We start from the raw sequence: 21,737 nt of genomic DNA, 5'->3' as shown, positions 1-21,737 counted from the left end.
ACCTCCATTCAAAGAAAATCTAGTTGAAACATCTCCTGCCTCTTAGCCAAATTAAGTAGTCACTAGCATATATCCATGCTTTTTCCAGAGATACTCCTACTGTCTTTGGATTCTTCTTCAGTGCCTGAAGAAGCAGTACTTCAAGAAGAGGCATAGAGTATCAGCTGGGGAGTTACGGGACACTTTCAGAGCCTGCTGGCCATCTGACCAGAATCAAAGGATATCCTGACTTGGAAGGGATTGAGTCCAACCCTGGGCTCCATAAAGGACCACCCCAAATCCAAACCCTGAGAGTGCTGACCATGCCCACCGCCCTCTGGGGCAGAGCCCTTCCCTAACCCACACCTGGCCCAGCCCTGACACAGCTCCACACCATCCCCTTGGGTCTTGTTGCTGTCACAGAGAGCACAGCTCAGCACCACCCCTCTGCTCCCCTCCTGAGGATGGGCAAGAATATGTATGCAGCATGTGCATTACACTGCTGGCCATGCTGCGTGTGTCTGCACAAAGTCCCAGAGGTGTTGTGCGTACCACGTGATGCTGGGGTTACTTGACTTACCTTATTGAATGCTGTAGTAAATTGTTGCACAAAATCCAGTGTAAATACCAGAGTACAAGCTACAGCTGTCCCCAAGGAGCTTTAACTTATGCACCGTGCCATAAAACTCCCAGGTATGGAAATGAATAAAAAGACTGAATGCTTTCTTATTCCATAACCCGTCCATGATGAAGTATTCTGCACTGAATGTTTCCATTGTTCAGTGCAGACGGGGGAAATAAGATTAGCTAGAGATGGAATATCCCATTTTTGCATGCAGTATGTTCTCCAGCCAACTAAAGCTCACTGGTTTGGCAGAATCCAGAGCTCTCCAAAGATGGCAATTCTTTTTTGAAGGCTGACAAAGTTAAGTTTGGCACAAACATCCACATTTTATGCCATACCCTACCCTTAGGTGTTGTGTGTAAGGCTCATGTTCTGCCAGAGCACAAAAGAGGAGCCTCTCCTGAGCCCGTTTTGCCTTACCACTGAATTCTGACTTTGAATTGCAGCTTTTCTTGTAGCAATATTAGCAACCTGGTCCCCTCCTTCTCCTCAGAGTAAGCACTGCAATAGGCAATTGCAGATGTTTCCAAAAGCTCACAGATGCCACGTGGCCCACAGAATGATTGACTGCAGTAGTCACTCTAGAGTATTAAAGGAGGAAAATAAATAATCACAATTAAAGTGGAATTCCTACTGTGGTCTGATAAGAGAGGGTAACTCGCAATACATAACCCTTGGCCTAAAAAGTAAGGGTGAAAACACTGGTGGCTTACAGCTCCAGGTAGAAGAAGTGGTGGGAAAGCCCCAGAGACAGCACAGCCAGTGTAACTACATGCCACAGGAAGCAAAGGAGCCACAGGAAGGGTCTCAGTCTGCTCTGCAGAGCCATGTTTCAGGAGTATTACACCTGTTGGAGGAGGAGGGAAAACAGGGGATCCTACATCATCCATATACCCATTCCATGCTGTGCAAATGAAGGACTCCTCAGCTGAAGACATGCTCTTCCTTTACATGGTGTATCACATCCAGGTTATCCAATGTGTGAGTTGGTGAGAATGGCCATGGTTGTAAATACTTACAAGACACCAAAGTGTTACCAGTGAAAGCTACTGCTATGACAGCAGCACGTTACTGGACAGCAAAGACCCAGCTGAGGTGAGGAGGTAGAAGAACCAGGCAGGGCTGGCACACAGACTTTCTCTGCTGGGGTAACTGCCTTATCGAGCTGTTATCCAAGATTTTGAGGTCCTGTAGCTCACACAGAAGCAATCTCTAAGTCAGCATTTCTACAACAGTATTCAAAGCCTTGTGATAGTGGATGCGTTACATAATTATTTCTTTGTAAATAATCCAGACAATTAGATGCAAAATCCTCTGCTTCAGTTGACTGTTCTCTGAATTATGAATTACAGCACTGAGTGCTGGGCGTGAGGTTTCTCATGCAACTTGATCTTGGTCCCCTTGTCAGTACTCCACCATAATGGCAGACTATCATGGGTGGCTGCCCCTCGCTATAACGCCATAGGAGATTCTCAATTGTAAAACACGGAGTCACCCAAACTCAACTTGTTAAACTCAGCTCCTAATAATTCATCTGCAAAAGCTTCGTATGTAATATATGGTACGATACACAAAAAATATTTCCTTGTGTTCTGAGTCCACTTCTGGGAACCAAAAATTAACTCTATATTCTTAGTATGAATGCTTTAACATGAGATAACTGTGCCTTACCTGATATGTGAAGCAGCACACACTTTTTTATTTGCTGGATGTATTTTTTTCCCCAGTGAAAAGCTTGACTTGCTTTAATGAATCATGTAACCCAGCAGTATAGAAACCAAGATTATATGCCTACTTTGTTGCACAGGTAGCCAGCGTTTTACAGGGAGAAACAAACCCTGAGTACTGGTGTTAATCCAGAACAAATACTTTGGATAGAAGGAAAAAAAAACCCAACAGACAAATCTCCACAGCACCATCATTTCAGCAAACCTCCTAACTGTGCACAAGACTCCCCAGTTCCAAATGTAACCCTCAAGGAACACATGCATAAATCATAATATATCCACCAGGGGAAACCTCTGAAATCCTGTAAAAAAAGGGGGGGGAAATGCATTTTAGGGGACAGTCTGCTCAACTGCCTGCTTTTAAATACAATTCCAAATCAGGAATAATTAATGGCTGAATTGCGGTTAGTGCGTAGCCATTACTACAGAGGACAAAACAGATGCAATCTCTGCATGCTTTCATTGCTGTGCAGGGAGTGAAAAAAAAAACAATATGAAAGAACGTGGTAAGCTTTTTCTCCTAAAGCTTTTGGCTAAAATCCTTCTATGCCTTAAATTCGTGAGTTTAATCAAACAAAGGTACCAACTGCACCTCTAATTCTACTGAAACAGGAAGACCAGGGTGGCTGTGGAAGGAAGGCTTGTGTCTCACTACGATAAAGGATTACTACATGAAATATTACATTAACCACCAGTGAGATTGTGGCTCATTCTCTCCCCCATCATGAGCATTGGGAATCGTGGGTAGAGAAGCTACACCCTGTGTCCAATAAAGCCTTCTGGTCTTATAAATAAAGAGGGTCCAGGTAAATAATAACAGATAGCATTCCCCTGAACCACACATCTCAGCTAAGAGAAAACACACACGACTGCTCCTCATAACAGGCACTGGAGCTGCCTATGGTGTACAAATGTACAAATGTTCCTTTCCTTCCACCAGAGCCTCCAGGTCTGAACACGGCTGAGCTGTCCAGCACTGGCAGTTTTAAACCACTTAGTGAGAGCATAAGCCTCCAACCAAGGCAAGCTGGACAGCTGGTGTGTGGGCAGCCACAGCACCTGGAAGGCAAGCTGGGATGTGGTGCAGTCAGCAGGATGAATGAAACTAGTAGGAGAGTCTTGTTTCCATGGATTCACAAAACGTTACACCGAACACAACAGAACATGGCACACAGGTTTCTATGGATTTGCACATCTGCAGTCACCCATCTATGCTTATATTTCTAATCCATATACACAGATACCCTTAGAGTCATAGAACCACCAACGTTGGAAAAGGGCCCCAAGATCATCCAGTCCAACTGTCCACCTACCACCAACCACCATTTCCCCACTAAACCATGTCCCTGGGAACAACATCTAAGCATTTATTGAATACAAGACTTGAGTATCTCCCAGCAGACACTGGATTCTTGGGTGATGATGGCCAAGAGAAAAGAAGACACAAAAAACCATCCAAGCTAACTCCTGATGTACACAGTCTGTCCTGTCACTAGATATAAAGGTGAGGGTAATCTGGCCTAATAGATTTAACCCGATACTTTTAAAACTGGTATGAAAAAAAACAACACTATGAATACCAATAGCTTTCTTATGCATCAGGCTTCTGTGCTGTGAGATGTGACATCAATTTATAACAGTCCTAAGTCCTCCCTGAACCACAGAATTACAAGCAACCAAAGTCTGAAGTTGTTTTTCAGTTCTTCTCAATTTCCCTGCTTTTAATTGAGTGATTATTGCTTTGCCAATTCTGATTTGGCTGCTGCTGCTTTAGTGTTTGAGGGTACAATCATGAGGACACTGGGAAGGTATATTGCTAACATTGTCATCCAGAGTTGTTTCATTGGCACTGATCAAAATCTGCTCAAAAATGCTGCCACTTTGGAGCCGATAAAGCTTCTTTGCAAAAATGGGAAAACAAATTCACTAGCAGAGGGAAAGCAGTAGGTTCAGTCACTCTGTGAAAGGGAACAATAGTGCCATGGATAGCGTCACACGGGCAGCACTCACCTCGTGGAGTCTGCAGCTCGGTGATGGTCTCAGTGGCTTCATCGTCTGAGTCTTCAGTGGCAACCACCTTGTACCTGTTGCTGCTCTGTTTGTTCAGCACGTGTGGGACCTGCAGCGCAGCCTCTCTCTCTGCAGCCAGGTCCAAATCTTGCTGAGCAAGGTGAGCCCTCAGCTGCCTGATCTCAAACTAGAAGAAAGAAAACAATAGCATGTTCATATGATGTCAGTACATGCCCATATTTTACAGTTTGGTAACTATTATTCAGTTTACCACTCAACTACTACAGACTGCTAACAGCAAACACAACATGACTACGTTAACATTTGAGCTCAAGTGAGCTGGATTATTGTCCATGTAATTGAAAAAATAATGGCCATCTCATGTGGTCTTTATTTTATACACCTCTCCCTCCTGAAGATACCGTTTTGGACAATTCCTAACAGATGTAACTGTCAAACTGAAAGAAATCTTTACAGAAGAACATCCTTAATGCGCATTCAGATATTTACGTTCTTGACAAACACCTTTAATCTGTTAGACCGTAACAGGGATTGCTGTGAATTGGTCCTCCCACACTAACTTCAGGCAAATGGACACTGCAGTCTCCTTCCAGCCCGATCTCCACAGCATGAAGAAAACCCTGGGGCAGGTTGCCACTTTTCTATCCACTCCTCTCAAACCCAGGAGCTACAGCACTTACTGACACTCTGCAGTCAGGATAGGATCTGCCCAAAAAGCAGATACAGTTCAGATGACAAAAGTTACCAGGTACAGTTTGATTGATGGACACAGCATGTTTCTCCCCCACATCTGACAGCCACAGGTCTTCCACAACGCAAGAAGAAAAACCATTTCTCCAAAGTGCAGAGACTATGCAGACTTCTACGTAAGCACCATAAAACCTCATTGCCCTTCCCCTTATCCAGCACAGCCATATGACAAACAGGTTTCTCCTTTTCAAACTCTTTTTAAGATCAGTAGTATGGCAGTGCACACTCATGTTTAATTACAGAGAATCTGAAGGGGGAAAGCAAATGAGGCAAGTAACGGGCTAAGGCATTTCAATTGTAGCATTGCTGGTCTCCCTTAGTTCAAGGCCTGAGAGGCCATCAGAGCATGATGCTCCAGTAAACCATGCTGTACCTGTCATTCCATGTATACAACAGAGATGGAATTAGCACCTCTGTGCTTGAAAACCAGTGTGTAACAGCACGTAGGCCAAATGAATCTGGGAATGGCTCTTACTTCTCAGATGCTGATTCCAGTCTGCCATGCCATCCTATTTTGGGATTGTCAGCAGACTAAGTTTGCTTAAGTGCAGTCTACATGAGATACAGCATGTGTGCCAGGCACATTGCTGAGCACCAGCAGCTCCTCTGACCGGGGAAAGCAGCTGGAGGGGAAATGAGACAAAACTTCCTCAGACTTCAGAAAGAAAAGATGAAAAAGGAATTCAAAATGCCATATCTGGAAAACTACCTGCTTTCCAAAGCATAAAGAAAGGAGCTTACAGCTCTCCCTCATAGATCTGGACATTTTTACTTTGGTTTTGCCAACAAGCTATGAACCAATCAGCCTGGCATACTGACCATGCAGCAGTTGGTAAGCACTGCCTGCGATGGCCCCACTAGGCAATCCCACTCCGGGCAAGCAATTCTTCATCTACTCTTTCTGTAGGGAAGATGAAACTGGAATCCACAGGGAAAACAATCACCACTATCCAGGTGAGCAGCCACTCTGGTAGCATCAACAACAGAAGGGGCTCTGCTGCCATCTCATGTTTAAAGGACAGAAATACACGCCTGCAGCTCCAGCAGCAGAGGGTGCACCTGCTCACTAAGGACAAAACCCATGTGCACAGCAAAGCAGCACATTGCTCTGGACTTCACCATCGTGTGAAAGGTAACCACACAGATATTCAGAAAGGTAACAGTGGAAACCAACATTGCCTACCACACTGCACAGCTTCAGCTGCTTAACAAGGGCTCTGTCTTCTTCCTTTGCAGTATTTCAGATGGACAGCTTCCAGGCTTTTCCTAAGCTTTTAGCTCATGAAAGGCAGGCACATACTCAGGAGAGCATTTCAGTACTGATTGTTCACAACTATTAAGAGTGATCCCAAGTTATGCTGAAGCTGGTATGCAGTTTTGACCACTAAAAGCAACCCAACAAAACAAAGGTTAAGCCTGAAAGAAACGTGTGTTCCTTATGGGCATGATTCACTGAGAGACTGCATGAGCAAATTACCTGGTAGGTGCTTATATCTACTGAACATTATATTGGACACTGACCTCAGGCAGATCTAATGTGTAAAAGAGCTAATGAGATTGCTCTGACTCCACATCACACAGGCCAGGGCAGGTTAAATAAATCAGCAGAGAGTGTGTATGTATATAATTTTCATTTGCAGCAGGAGCTGATGCAGCCATCTGAAATGTAGACCTGGGCAACATGAACACAGAAAGCTGCAAGAGAGCTGCACTGAGGATGTTTTGTATTTTGAGGCAACCTCTAAAGGCTTAAATGTTTGAAATATAAATAAGGAGAACAGTAAACACATAGACAGTCATTCGTATGATTTGATTTGTTTCAGTTAAGACTTGATGTTATTTACCAGCATGCCTATATTATTCATTATCTTTAATTACACATACTTTGGTAGCTTCTTATGGGTTCCTTTATCAATAAGCTCCCTAATATACATGGAAAAAATGTGTAGATATATATATTTTGTTTGTGTGTGTGTGTGTTGATAATCTGTCTTATGTGTACTGCTGCTGGAATAGACTTTTACAATTACACGGAATGAGATGTGCAATATAAAGGTGTGATACACATGGCTTATGTGAAAATACATTTACTACCAAGAAAAAGGGAAATAAAGATCATTTTATGAAAGAGTAACTACATTGTCAGGCCAGATGAGAAAGCTACGACTCACTTTGTATGGCTGGTTGTCTAAAAAGTTGCACTCCTCCCATCTGATGTTTTACATATGCACAAGACTCAAAAAGGGACAGACTTAGAGTCATACAGAACTTCCCTTTAACGGTTTTGTAACTAAAAATGACTGACGATTTCAGAGAGATCAATGAACATTTCAGTCAAAAGCTTATTTGTGTCTAATGCAGGCACAATAACTTTGTTCCACTCTATGAGTCTGTCTGTATAGAATGCCCTGCCCTGGAACTTTTCTGCCACTGGGATGCAATCCAATGTTTACTTCCATTAGTTTAGTCATTGTTGGTAACAATAAAAATCAGGAGACATTTGCAAGCAAATAATTTATGGGCAGAATGAAACACGGGATGACCTTGGCTGCCCTCCATTTACCAAGAAAATGACTGGTAGTTAGACATGAATTAAAATTATTGCAAAAAGATAACATAAGTTATTTCTCCAATAGGTAATTTTACCAGCTAAATAGCCCTGTCATTAAACTAGCAGCTGATGTACAAATTATATTCCAAGATGAAAAAGAAATTACAGCTTCCATAGTTCATATAGTTTTGGAATGATGAAAAACCCTATACTACAAGAGCTGACAGAAAAGGAGCTTTTGTGGTACATAGTCTGGGCTGGACTGTACTCAGCTGGATGACTCTTACGTAAGAGTAATGGAAAAGATCAGGTAAACAGATCTATTGTCAGAAATGGAAGTTCCTTTACAGGTGATTTCAAAAGAAATTTGAACTGGAATTGGCATTGATAATGAAATTTCCTATGTATACATATATATACTTTATAATTTAACTTATTAAATTGATTAATCGTAGTCATTAAGCTGATAAAACAGTACCATCAGCAAAATACTCTTTCTGTATTTTTGACAGTAATTGCAGTGCGACTTTCTAATCTCTCACCCATTTTAAGAAATCCCTGTTACTGTGATGGGTGCAGCCTTTCAATACCTGAAGGGAACTTACTCCCAGGAGGGGAGTAAACTCTTCGAAAGGGCTGACAATAGCAGGACACGAGGAAATGGTTTTAAGTTAAAAGAGGGAAGATTTAGGCTGGATGTTAGGAAGAAGTTCTTCACTAGGAGAGTGGTTAGGCCCTGGAACAGGCTGCCCAGGGAGGTTGTGGATGCCCCGTCCTTGGAGGTGTTCAAGGCCAGGTTGGACGGGGCCCTGGGCAACCTGATCTAGTAAATGTGTATGTTTGGTGGCCCTGCCAGGCAGGGGGGTTGGAACTACATGATCCTTGAGGTCCCTTCCAACCCGGGTCATTCTGTGATTTTGCGATTCTATCATTTATAAAATATATTCTGCTTTTCAGATGGATGGTTAGCCAAAAATCAGCATCTGGAAGGAGTTTTCATATTTGCAGATTACGTTTCCGGTGTCACTCAGGAATGGAGTAATACTTTGCAGTTGTGATATCTGATCATTGGCCAAAAATATATACAGCTGACACGTAAACCTAGACAGATTAAAGACAACACAAAAGCCACTGCTACTACAAACTAGTACAAACTGGCAAACAGGCTTTGCTCTCCTTTCACTCCTATGCACTCATCTTCCCTTCCTCATTTCCTACCTTTGATCAACAGAACCAGTTCTGCAGCATGGGGTGAACTAGGCTCTAGATACAAGGCCTACAGAACTGATCACATTTGTTACATGAATGACAACCCAATCACTTTCCAGATCTGTTTCATCATATGCATTCATGCAAGTAAACAGGAAAAGACAGGTTGGCAGAAAGAGGACAAAGGAAGTACCCCTAGCACCATTAGCCATACTAACTCAAGCTGATTTAAATTGGTCATGTTGTTAAGATGTACATTCGGCTATGTTTAAGTTAATTACAAGACATGAGTCCGCTCAACAAACCTACATGTCGAGAGATGTCAGATGGAGGCTGCTTTTGTGACTTAAATTCCTCTCACTTGTGTATATACACAAGGACTTAAATCACACAGCTCAGCACAAGGAAAACAACAGTTCACAAATACAAGTTAAAAACCTCATCATAAAAACCTATAGGAAGGCTATTTGCCTTATTGCCTTGTTAAGTACCAGCTTCAAAACACAAAGGCTTCACAGAGAGGCTGTATACTCAGAAGGGAAATGCCTTACAGGTGTTAGAGGCAACAGGTCAGCCCCCTACAGGCTCTAGGCAGCTCCCCACTATCTCATCTGCCTGTGATAGAGGTAGCAGGTACCTTGTAAAAAAGGCAACCTGGAATCCCTACCTGCTGGACCTCCAGATTTAAGAGCAGCCAGACTGCTGTAGGCAAGTCCTGCATGCAAAAGCATAGACATGCTCACTCAAATTCCAAGAATAAGCAATCCTTCAAAAGGCTGGGACAGCTAATCAAATGAAAAAGCAAAAACCTGGCAGAATTTTAGACATCAAATAGCATTAGGAGACTTTTTTTTACCCCCCTCACCAGATAATGTATACAATGCCAATGTGAACATTATAATGCTGACAACTTGTTCTTGACTGAATTATGAATCTATTAATTTACGAAGAATGCAGTACTTGTGTCAATGTCTTCTGTTGCTAACTGCAGCAAATTAGTACATTTACCTCATATTATACAGCTGAAACATTTGTTTGGCAGGAACTCAGGACAGTAAAACATGAGAGATTAGTATGCTGTCATTTTTCCTATAGTCCATATTTTTCCACAGCTGATGACACTTGAAAGCTAGGAGAGAACCTACTCTGTTTTCACAGATTTACTCATCCACCAAAGCAGTAATTCTCTATACTTGACATACAGCTGTGCTGTAATCATCAGAGCTCAGGTTCAGGCACCATGGTTAGACATTCCGCAAGCCAGGCATGCAGATAAGGAGAATGTGGATCAGAATTGCAGGGTGGCAAAAGTGCTCCCAAATCCAGCTTGGTATAATGAGCCCACCTCCACTCAGACTGTGAAAGAGCAAGATCGAAAACTGCTCAGGGAGTAGGAGCATTACTTAGCTCTGCAATAAATTTCCTAAAAATGAATGTCTTTAAATTTATGATTGTCAAGAACTTTAACCTAATAGCATGGGCTGACAGACAAAATACTGCTGTGGGACTCGAGAAACTGCTCATTTGCCTATTGCATTTGGTCTAAAGAGATTCTCTCCTCTGTAAAACTGGGTATATACCATTCCTTGTTCATTTCATGACCATAACAGAAGCATGAGTCTACCAATATCAGTGCACAAACTTGTCACAAGGAGGACTGTCAGTGGGTTTTACGTTCCTAATAGAGAGATGGGCACATAAATTCCTGCTTCAGATTAGGCACCTGTTCCACAGCTGTCCTGTACTGGGATGAGTACATCTCTCCTCCTGTCTACTCAGGCCCTTCAATTTTTTGACTGATTGACCCACTCCAACTCAACCCCCATTTTGTATCTGAGAAACACCTGCCAGTAGTGGCGAATGGGAACCCATGATGGAAACTTCCAGCCTTTATTCGGACACCTCTTAATTATCATTGCAATTGAAATGAGAACTAAGTCAGCTGGAGGATCATTCTGTTGTGGTTTGGTGGTCATCTGAATACTCCTTGCTACTACTGAATACTACTTACAAACTCATTTACATAAGACTGTAATTCAAAATACGTGGCTTATTGTAAAAATGACTGTTTTAAACTCCCTCCCCCCCCCCATCTGTGTGTGATATTTTGCATTTCACCTTCCCTTATCTCAAAAGACGGAGCCATTGAATATTTGTGGTCTTGGGAAGAGTCTAATCAATGCTGCACCAGAAGCTTCTAGTTTCTGGTGCAACATCTTGAGTCTGTCAAAAGAGCCTCAGACTGACATACAAGAAAGCAGCCTCCTGCATTTAAAGCAGGGAGATTCATTAGCTTTCATGCAAATGCATGCACTTTTCCAAGGAATAAGGCTTTAATACAGCTGCAGCATCCAATAATGGCCATGAATTTTGCATGCTCTGAATATCGTGTCAAACTGCACTCCTTCAATAAATCAAACACTGGAAGCAGTTCTTCCCTATTCCTCACATTTGTTTTCCTCACCTTAAGAACAAAAACACGCAGAGCAGCAGATAGAACCAACTGCTGTTTGGCAAATATCATGCATAAAAATACCCTGGCTGCAGCCAGTATTTCTTTAACACTGAAATCTGTCACTCTGCAACAGAAATCCTAATGACACTTTTGAAACCTTCAATTATAGTAGAGTACTGTATGATTTCCTATGACTAGCTATGTGTAAATAAAGACAAAACTGAACTTTACCCCTTGTTCTTGGCAGATCTGGGTTAGTCTTTCCAGCTGCTCATCCTGAATAACCTTTGCTTTCTCATACTGCTGAATCATCATCTCCATCTCCACTTTCACTGGAAGGACATACGCTGAAAAACACAAGCAATTCACATTAACCCAGCTGTGATTCTTTAATTTTTAAATCAGAGGGAAATCCTTTACATATCTTCATAAGCCCCCCCACCCCCCAAAATAAACACCACTTTCACTTACAGCAAGTGAATTAAAGTAGGAAGGATTTCTAACACATGAAATGCAGGTCATAAGCAGGATCTAGATCTTACTTGGTCAGATATCCAGTTGCCTGGCTGAGTTGAAATGCATCCTGCATTCTCTTCCTAGCTTTTTGCTCATACAGACATTTCTTGGTGGTTACAGCAGATTACCTAATTGCTAGAAAGGAAGGATTTTCTGCTTGGAGCTCCTTCATTCCCCTATAAACCTGATCAGCATGGCTCCCTCCTACTCTCCTCCATGCAAGCCATAACTCTCTCCTCTTTGGTACTTCTAACATATACTTCTAACATTCTTGCATATAAGAGGAAGGGGAACAAAAGGAAGAACGGTGGAAAGCAATCTTTCCACATATTTAAAACCTTTTTGCTTTGTTTTTTTCCAGCCTGTCAGGTAACTCTAGGAGACACAAACTGAATCACTACTCACCATCAATGATCCTCTTCACTCTCCATATTCGTAGTGTGATAATAAGGCTGATAGCATCCCAGGGGCTGTTGGGCCCATTAGCTACTGTTGAGGCCACCATTGGTGCCAAGGACAAGATTATGACAGCACCATCAAACACCTAGAGAAAAATGACTTGTCAAACCCATCCTGGAGATCACTGCCTGCCTTTTCTGTCTGAGATCACAAAGGGCACCCATTTTCCCCAAAAAGAAATGAAATTTGGGTATGTATTTGAAAGGGATATGAGAGGTGGCCAAGCCCCACAAGGGCTGCATCCTTTTAAGGCAGCATGACAGAGTTCTTTAGTGCTTCACCCACATTTGATGAGGTGATGAGAGATAAACTGGTGGGGGTCAGGAAGAGAGAAAGTATTTGGACCTACTGGCCAAAATCCCAATATAGAAGTGATAGCCTAAATGCTATTATAGCTGAAGACATTCATTATCACTGATATTTATTACTTATTATTTGGCATGATTATTTGCCCCCACCTCAAAATACAGTCCCTGCCCATAGATCTTACTGCCTGAAGGAAGAGATCAAGAATACAAGAAGAAAAAGGAGGGTGCAAAGTGATTTAATGGCTCTTGGCCATGTCCTGACTACATAATGTGTGGGAGCATCTGTGCATCAAGACAGAAAGATTCTCTGCTCTCACTGTTATTGGGCAGCAAAATTGCCAAGGTTATTGACAATGTGGACTGTTCAGAACTTGAATGATGCTAGTTTCATTGTGGATTAGATCAGAAAAGGCAACCTTATTCATTGGAAGTCAGATTTAAGAAAGGAAATAATTTTACGTTAAAATTGGGGTCTTTGCCATATGAGTGTTTTCTATTAGCAAACAACCATACACCAATTTTCAATCAGGTCTAACTTCGAATTGGTTACAGAAACATATGTACACAAGTCACATGAAATTTTTTTTTACACTCATTGCTCATTATCTCAGGGTAGCAATAACAACTGTTGGACTAGCACAGCTCTACCAATAAAATACATAGGCACATGCAGCAAAAACCCCACAATCCTGTACCAAAACATTTCCGAATATCACACTCCTTGAGAGTCACACAGAAAAGAAAACTGCATTATATGGCTCTGCACTAACGTGAACAATGAAAGGAATATGCACTCCTATCTGAATTAAAAGGTATCTGCATCTGACCTGTAACTAAGCTACCCAAGGCAGTTCTCAATACTGTTAAGAGCATTAATATTCCATTGTCTGCCTGGAAATCAGAGCAAAGAGTAAGACTGCTTACCTCTATTTTGTTTTCAATGTAATCCCATATGCCAAGAACCACAATCCTCAAAATAGTCTAGTAAAATAAATTAGGAAAAAATGATTAATATCATTATAATTTGATATATATACAGATATATATTTAAACATTAGTTCTTTATGTATTTAAGGGCTTGTTTTTGTCTTATCTAAACATTTTGCATCCCTTCCAAATAATAAGGAACTAGAAATAGCTACACCTTCAGAGAGTAGAATAAAGTACTGTTTTCCAACCACCATATTAACTCAGTGAAACACCCTAAGCACAAATGTACAAGTAAGTACAAATGTTCAGTCTTTTCAACATTCTCAGGTTTCTTTTAGACATATGAGATTCAAATAGCCATAAAAACAAAACAAAATAAATAAACAAATAAAAATATACAAGAAATAAAAAAGCCCCAACAGACCCAAGCCTTCAAATATCCACTCTTGGGCTCCCTCAGTAGTGTTGGAATGGAATAAGGTTTGCACTTCTTGCCATCTCTGCTATGTCAGTGCTTACTGTTTCCTAATGAAAATATGCCACTGTGCCTCCTTCATGCCCAAAGCTGATGATATTTCATCAGTGTGCAGAGCAGAGGCTCTTATTCTCCCCTTGCCTGTTCTGACTGCAGAGTCTTCGCCTTACTGTGAAGTCCCAGAAAGTCACAGGATAAGAAAGAAAAAGATATTTACAGTCCTCCCCTATTAAACAGCTGTAAGTAACATCAGAAGGAACACAGAATGAACCAATGGTGAATTCCAATAAAAAAAATCCAATGGTGCTATTTCCTGCTCCCTCCCGCCCCCACCCTTTTTTTTTTTTTTTTGATTTCTTTAAACTGGCCTATAGGAGACAATTAAGAGAAAATAAATCTGGTGATTGAAACTGAATTCACATAAAAGGACCATAGACATGACAGGCATGAAGATCCTAACTGCAGCTGAATGACTTGTGGAGAAGAATGAATTTCTTCTCCATCAAAGACCAGTACCAATGACAGAGAGCTGAGTAGGCCTACATGTGAATGGTCACCAAGCCAAGAACCGTGGCTGAAGGATCTAAGTGACTACATGAGAAATATACATATCACCTCTTCACTAAAAATGCAAACTTCCTAAAATCCCAACCAGCTCTGAATTCACACCAAACACAGCAGCGTTACTTAACTGTGTAACAACAAGATTTGTCAGAACAGCATTGTTTTGCCAAACCCCATGAGCCCAATTGCCTCACTTGGTCCAGGATGACCATGCTGAGCTCTACCTTGGCACTCCAAGCCTGAACTTGTTTTGCAGAGGAAGACACTGCTGTGAGACATATGTTGCTTTCAAATCCTGTCTTGTATCACAAATAATCAGCAAAGTCAGCCAGCCAGCACTCACTCAGAAATGGTGTAGGTGAAGCACTGTCCAGGTCTAGCTGAGAAAGGGAGCTGCTAGCCAGAAGAGCAAGGGCAGCACTCTCTTCCCTCTATGAAAAATGATGAGATTCTATGTAGACACCATGAATGCTAGTGCTGCTGGTCCCTGCTCCAAAAAATAACACTTTACCTCCAAAGCACTTTACAAATAAAGTCTAGGAACAACAATTTCCTTATGAACCTGTATGCACAGGGGTTTTAGATGGGAAAGATGAAAAGCATGACTGCAGCCCTATGAAACCCCTTACCACTCCAAATTTGCCACTGTGGTGTGATGAGAGCACAGTGTGTGAGTACACATGCTGCTGTACAACCAAGATACTCATGCAGCCTTTGTAACCCAGCTCTGTAAGGAACTCCCTCACTCCCCACTGAGAAGCTGCACAAAGTACAAGTTACTTATGAGCACACAAATCCTGCTGCATCAGTTAACCCAGGGTCTACCCCAGCAAGATCCAGAGCAGGCAGCCATTGGGAAATGCACAAGGAAAAGCAGTGCCTTGCCAAAAGCAAGCTGCCTTTACAACAACCCTGTTGACAGCATAGAAACATCCAGGTCATTTTCTTCTGTGCTTAAGCACCACGTATGAAGTGCTATGTCAATAAGGAACGAAAGGATGGTTGAACACTTCAGATGTTTACAGTAACTGATGGTGAAAACCTTTTCTCTTTTGGACAGGAGATCTTTTCTTTGCAATGATAGGGCAGACATGCACAAAGAAAATAGAAGCGCTGTTGCTCAACTCTAAATGTGATTCACCATGGAACTGTTGAGGGAACATAAAAAGGCAGAAAAGAAAAGCTCAGTTTAACTCCTCACTGCAGCATTTAAAGTGAACTACATTACTGTCACATTTGCAGGCCCTGAGCAGTTCCAAGGGCTGGATGCTAGCACAAATATTTTCATTCCCAGCCTGCTGGTGTGAATCAGCACAAGCCAGCAATGACGGGAAGTCTGTCTGGCAGACAGCAACAGCTCCTGGTGCCACATCTAGGAGACAGGCTTCCTCACAACAAACATCTTGATGACAAGCATATCTGCTTAAAAGTAGAGCAACCAAATTAAAGGAAGGGAGAACACAAGGGCAGAACGAGCCCTGCTCCGCACCCGAGACATCACCTTTGGAGCAAACAGTGCACATGCAGCTGGTGGTACAGCTGTGATATGCCCATAGCCCCCTGGTAACTTTTTACCACTGGCAGCTCCAACCTCTTTCGCTTTCCCTGCCCTCTCTGTGCAAAATAGAGAAGCACCACTATTTCCTACTGATGCACAGGCATTTTTCAGCACTGCAGCAAATGCATGCAGACAGCTCTGCACTGCACTACAGGTATTCTGCATTTTGGGGTGCACAGGTTTGAATGCAAACATTAGATATCACTGAGTATTTATTTTTCAGCTAAAGGCCACTGACAGGTTTGGGTTTTTGTTGTTTTTTATTTTTAAGCTGGAAAAAATGCTTTGACATTTCTTGGCCAGACGGCTTTTAATTAGAAAGTCCTTACATATATAGATATACATATATCTATATCTGTCTTATACATCTGTTTGATACACTCATCAGAAATACTTTCTGCTTTCTGCGGAAAGCTAAATCATTGCATAGAACTTTGTCCAGCGTACTAATAGAAATAAAAGACTATACACTTCTGTGAACTTATGTTAGATGGAGCAAGGGCAGATTAAAGAAAAACAATCCATATTTTTCATAAAGAAAGGCAATTCTGAAGTTGACGCTGTTCACTGCTGACACAGTTGCTTGCATGACATTGATTGTCTGTAGTGTTGTAGCTTGTGAAGAGCTGTGATGCTGCAGGTTCTCTCTCTAATTTGGCAGGGAAACCTGGCCAAGTCCTTTGCTGAGCCAGCTGTGTGCATTCCCACAGTCTGCGTGAGCTGGCCACATTTGTTAGCTGACTGCACAGTATGTTCAGTAATTTTTAATACTTTACTGCTTGCCTTGGAAACGCACTATTTACTACCCAGTGACTTGCTGAGCCATTATCATCCACAGCATAAAGAAATCCAAAGGAGGCAGCACAGCTGATGCTGGCCCACCACACGCTTAAGCACCTCATTTCAAAATGAGGCAGGGATTGCACAAGAGCTGAACAGTGGATGGAGGAGGGTGGAAAGGGTCTTTAGCAGAGTGTTTCTCTCCTTCTACTGCCACAAAACACTGGCAGAAACTGTAAGGTCAAGCTCCTGCCTTTAGGATATATCTCATAACATCAAATATCCATTGAAATATTTCCCAGAAAGAATACCTTGTACTCACTCTATAATCTGTGGCCTGGGACACTTTGCAGAGGCCTGAGCTCATTCACTACTTAAAAGAATTGCTTTTTGCCACCTCATTGTGCGCCTGACCTGAGATACTGCATTACTTGTTCTGGTGTTTGCTCCTCCCCAGCCTGCAGAGCATGAAGAAACACACTGGCATCTTTAACTGATGCATCCTCCTGCTTCCCAGGCATAGGCAACCTCCTCACAGGGTTTCTCTTCAACCAAAGCTCTGAAATGAAGAGGATAACTACTGACCTCACCTCACAGAGCACAAAACACTCCTGACTTACTGTGCTCTGTAAAACCATGAATCTATTAGCACACGTAGTCAAGAATGCAGTGCATTTTTCTCACTGCCTACCACTAATACTCTATTAGGGTACCGCTGAGTGATCAAATGCATCTTTGCAAGAGCACTGCAGTTCACTCGATGTCCTGAAATAGTCATTCTTAGAATGTGGAGAAAAGGAATTAATTTTATAATGAAAACTTGGGATTGATTTGAAAGGGCTTTACAGGAATAGAAATGTTTTACTACAGATATAGCATATTACTGTAAGACCAATGCAGATTGAACAGAAAATCCATCTTAAGCAACCTTGCTTCAGAAGTTCCCTCTTGGCATGATCACATAGAATTCTTATCTTTTCATAGTGCACAGCACAGAAGGTGTTGGCCTGCGGCTATCAAGAGATGAAAGCATAGATGAAGCACTGATAGAGCACACCATGTAAGTAATACGTTCTTGGAAAAGAAATGGGCAGGCTCACATTTCAGGGGTGTCTCAAGCTAAATCACTTAGGCCTCTCCAAAACTAGTTTTTTTGTGAAGTAAGAAAAGTGGCTAAAAAAGGAATGTCCCAGTATACTAAAGACAGTAGCTTACATTTACCATTGTAATTGTAATGGCATATAAAAACCAGTATCTTTCTAACTGCATCTCCCCTTGTCAATCACCTAAAATAAACAGTCAGCAATGCAGGGCATTTGTGCACCATGAAGAGTTGTGCACGTGGAATGAAAGGAAACATTCAGAAGTCCCAGCCTGTGGAATTAATATTAGATTATGATCTTTCTGCTTGGTTGGTAGAAGCATGACAAAAAATCCCCAAATCCTAACAAAAGAAACAGCTGATTTCTGTAATGAAAAATTCTTCAGGAGCTGTAATGAATAATCTATATGGGAAAGACATGATTTTCTTAGTTCTGTCCTTTGGGATGTGTTTCCTCCTAGAAGTTCTCTATAGAACATCAATAGGAACGTCATCCTTGGGAGGTCTTATTATTCCCAAGAATTACTAGATGTAAAACATCACAATGAATACTAAGAACTTCCAACACATTAGATGGCATTTTTTCCTCCTAAAGTGAAAATGCACCTGTGAGGCAGGGCTAATTAAACAAATCTTCTATCAACCAGTACCCCAGAGAAGTACTTACTTGATTCAAGAACTTGTTTCTTGGATATAAGTAAAAGGTTGCAGTGCAGTGACTGCCCAACTTCAAGCACATCAGAAGACCTGGTTTCTCCCTGGGAAACACCCAAGTGCTGAAAGCCAGCAGAATGCCTGAGAGCTTGGCTGACTGAAGCACACACAGAGCAATGCAAACAACCAGTATCAAAGAACCTGATTCTTGCACGCAAGTGGTCACAGAAGTCTTAGTAGAAAAAGCAGAACTGAACACAGCTACAGAACCAGATAATCGTGGCAATGCTATAAGGCTATTACTAAATACAGACTCCAATCCACTTATCAAAATACTCTGACTTTCCCCACCTTTCTTTTCTCAACCAACTGTTACTGAGGCTGAATATGCTCTCTTGTTGGGGTGCAACCCCAGCCTTGCTCTGCTATTGGCATTGGGGTTCTCCTCCCAAAGTCTGCTCTTCTGTCTTAACACCTGGGTAACGTTCAGTGCACAGACAAATTATTATGATGTATGTAAACAGAGACAAACATACACAATTAACACCACTAGTAAATCCTACTCAGAATAGTTGGGAAAAAGCAAGAAGAGTTGCCGTGTACTTCATCTGAATTTATGTTGGAAAAGTCGCTGACAGTGACAGAAGATACAGAACTGTCAGAGTGCAATAAATTCCTTTCAGACTCCTGGCGATAACACAAGTATACAGAGGGCTGGAAAATGCTCCAAGCCCAGCTACTTAATTTTGTTGGCAAACATTCTGCTGGCTGCTGCTTGTTGCTGGCATGTTTGTCCCCTTCACTTTAACCAAGCAGAAAGCCAGTGCCTGTTTAACTCCACCATGATGAGACTATAAGGACTCACAGCATCTTTACAGCACTTGCTTTTAACCAGTCTTGCTTTTCCAAAACATTCAGATTTTCTTCTGGAAGTTTCCTGTTTTTCAACAAGTTGTTGTTGTCTTTTACAAGTTTCTATTACATGTTCTTTACGTCTAATCTGAAGTCTCTCTGATGAATGACATCTCTACCTTTATAACGAATGGGAACCAAACCACAGGAAAAAGAGTAATGAACACTCAATGCTGGGACACAATACTTGCAAAGGAGAAAAACATTTTTTGTACACCAGAAACTCTCAGCCCTTGATTTGGGGAAAGAAGCTCCAACTGAAGGACTAAGCACCGTTTGCCTCTTGGATCCAAAGCAAATCAATTAAGCCTGCTCAAATCTGGAAACCCACTGGCAACATCCTTGGCATCAACAGTCACAGAACACACTCAATGTAACTCACAGTCTTCTCAACAAATAACAAAGACAGCTGACTCATAGTACCAGGAATTGGGGGGGGGGGAGGGAAGCCTCTGAAGGAACACAAAACAAAGATGGATGAAGAATATATTTGTATGATCTGCAGTTCTTACAACATTTCATAATCTCTTGAAATTCAAAGCTTCTGATTTGGGTGAGAAAAAAAAAAGACTTAGTTTATCTTCTGAGGAAACACATTTCAACACACAGCAAACCCAATAGTAAAGTTACACCTTCATTCTCTTTCAGATCTGAGGTCATTGAGGATATCCAGATACTTTGTGGAATCAGCCTCTGCTGCTTTAACCAAGTCAAGGACTCTGAGCAGCTACAAATGCATCTGATAAACCAACATTCAAAAAGTCTACCCTCCTTTGTGCTCATTAAATGGCTGCTTTGTGACCACATTTTTCACTGGTGTAAATCCAACCCACAATCAAGTAAGCAAAGGAAGATGCTTTGAAAGACAGAAACAGGAAAAAAGGGACTATTAAGTGGCTTATGAAAAATTAGGACAGAAAGCAAGGAAAAATAATTCCAAATAAGTAATTCAGAAAGAAAGAAAGTACCCAGAACGCAAATTCAAGATGAGGATGGTGAGTCAAGCAATCAGCTCTAGCTGTGTGAACTATTTCTGTTACTGTTTTACTGCAAAGCATTTCCAAACCAGTCCATCCATTTGTTCAGGTACTGTTTCAGTAGGACTTAAAGTCTTTCTTTTGCCTTGACATAGATGAGAGCTGGCCTAGTCTGTGTCAGTGCTGCCACAAGCAACATACCAAAACCTGCCTGCATGTGAACTGAACTATGGAGGAGATACAGGAACAAGACACTGCATCAAAACTTTGGGGAAAGTGGTAAAACCAAATGAAAACAGAACTTCAGACTACACCCAGCAGAAGAAAATCAAGGAACACAGGAAAACTTGCTGTGAGACAAGCTCAAGACAGCAACAAAGATGAGGTGAGTGTGTAAGTGCAGTCATGCTGCCAGCAGCAGTTACTACAGGCTGATCCTACTGGACAGCTCAGGATTACAGGTACCTCCAGGGCGCATATTCCCACAGGAGAAAAGAAAGATTCTGAAGGAGACCAGCAAGTATTTCTTTATAGGGAGTGGACTTTATCTAGCAAACCCGAACCTTTGAGAATTAGGATATGCAATGCACAAAGAAAGGATTCTGCAAAACTTTTCTATGGTTTACAGGTTACATGTAATCTACAATCCACAGTCACTGCCAAATGATGGGAAATACACAAAGGAATTACATTCATTTGTGTAGCTCCAGCACCAGAGAAGACTGAGATACAAAGCCATCCCGAGACCCTGGCCTGGAATCAAGGAATCCGTTCTGAAAGTGCCCAAAGGCAGTCTGGATACACTAGCTAGAAAACCCCCATAATGAGCAGAAACAAAAAGCAGAAATACAAAATGATGCGTGTAAATAAATTTCATTAAACAGGACCACAGAAAGAAACAGTGGTAGAATATGGGGAGTATGAATCCAACACAAGTTGGATCATGTACAGATGCCACAGCTCCCAGTTTGTTCGGGGCTTTTCGAATATCTCTGTCATCTTCACCAAGACACACCACAGAGTGAGGACCTTCACTTCTTTTGGGATGAAAACGTTTTCTCCTACAGAGCTAGAAGGTGTATTTTTAAATACGTAAGCTCCTTGGGTTCTCTTCCAACATACTAGTTGGCATCACGTGACAAAAAGGTTATACATCATTGTATGCCTGGAAAAAT

The 21,737-nt window shown here is 41.8% G+C and overlaps 1 protein-coding gene across 18 annotated transcripts in view; it reads right to left on the bottom strand.

The window, feature by feature from the left end:
• TMEM266 (transmembrane protein 266) overlaps positions 1-21,737 on the bottom strand; it is a 91,284-nt gene that overhangs the window by 9,337 nt on the left and 60,210 nt on the right. For all 18 annotated transcript variants that reach the window (XM_085515848.1, XM_085515850.1, XM_085515849.1 and 15 more), the window contains 4 exons: positions 13,535-13,591; positions 12,249-12,387; positions 11,559-11,674; positions 4,342-4,528 (listed from right to left, as the gene is read on the bottom strand). In XM_085515848.1, the coding sequence (XP_085371974.1) occupies positions 4,342-4,528; positions 11,559-11,674; positions 12,249-12,387; positions 13,535-13,591 (499 nt within the window). The remainder of the gene's footprint in view (positions 1-4,341; positions 4,529-11,558; positions 11,675-12,248; positions 12,388-13,534; positions 13,592-21,737) is intronic.

Source organism: Coturnix japonica, chromosome 14 (genome assembly GCF_054131305.1).
Source record: "Coturnix japonica strain WE chromosome 14, WE-NBRP24, whole genome shotgun sequence".
NCBI lineage: Eukaryota > Metazoa > Chordata > Aves > Galliformes > Phasianidae > Coturnix > Coturnix japonica.
This window is presented reverse-complemented; position numbering and strand designations above follow the sequence as displayed.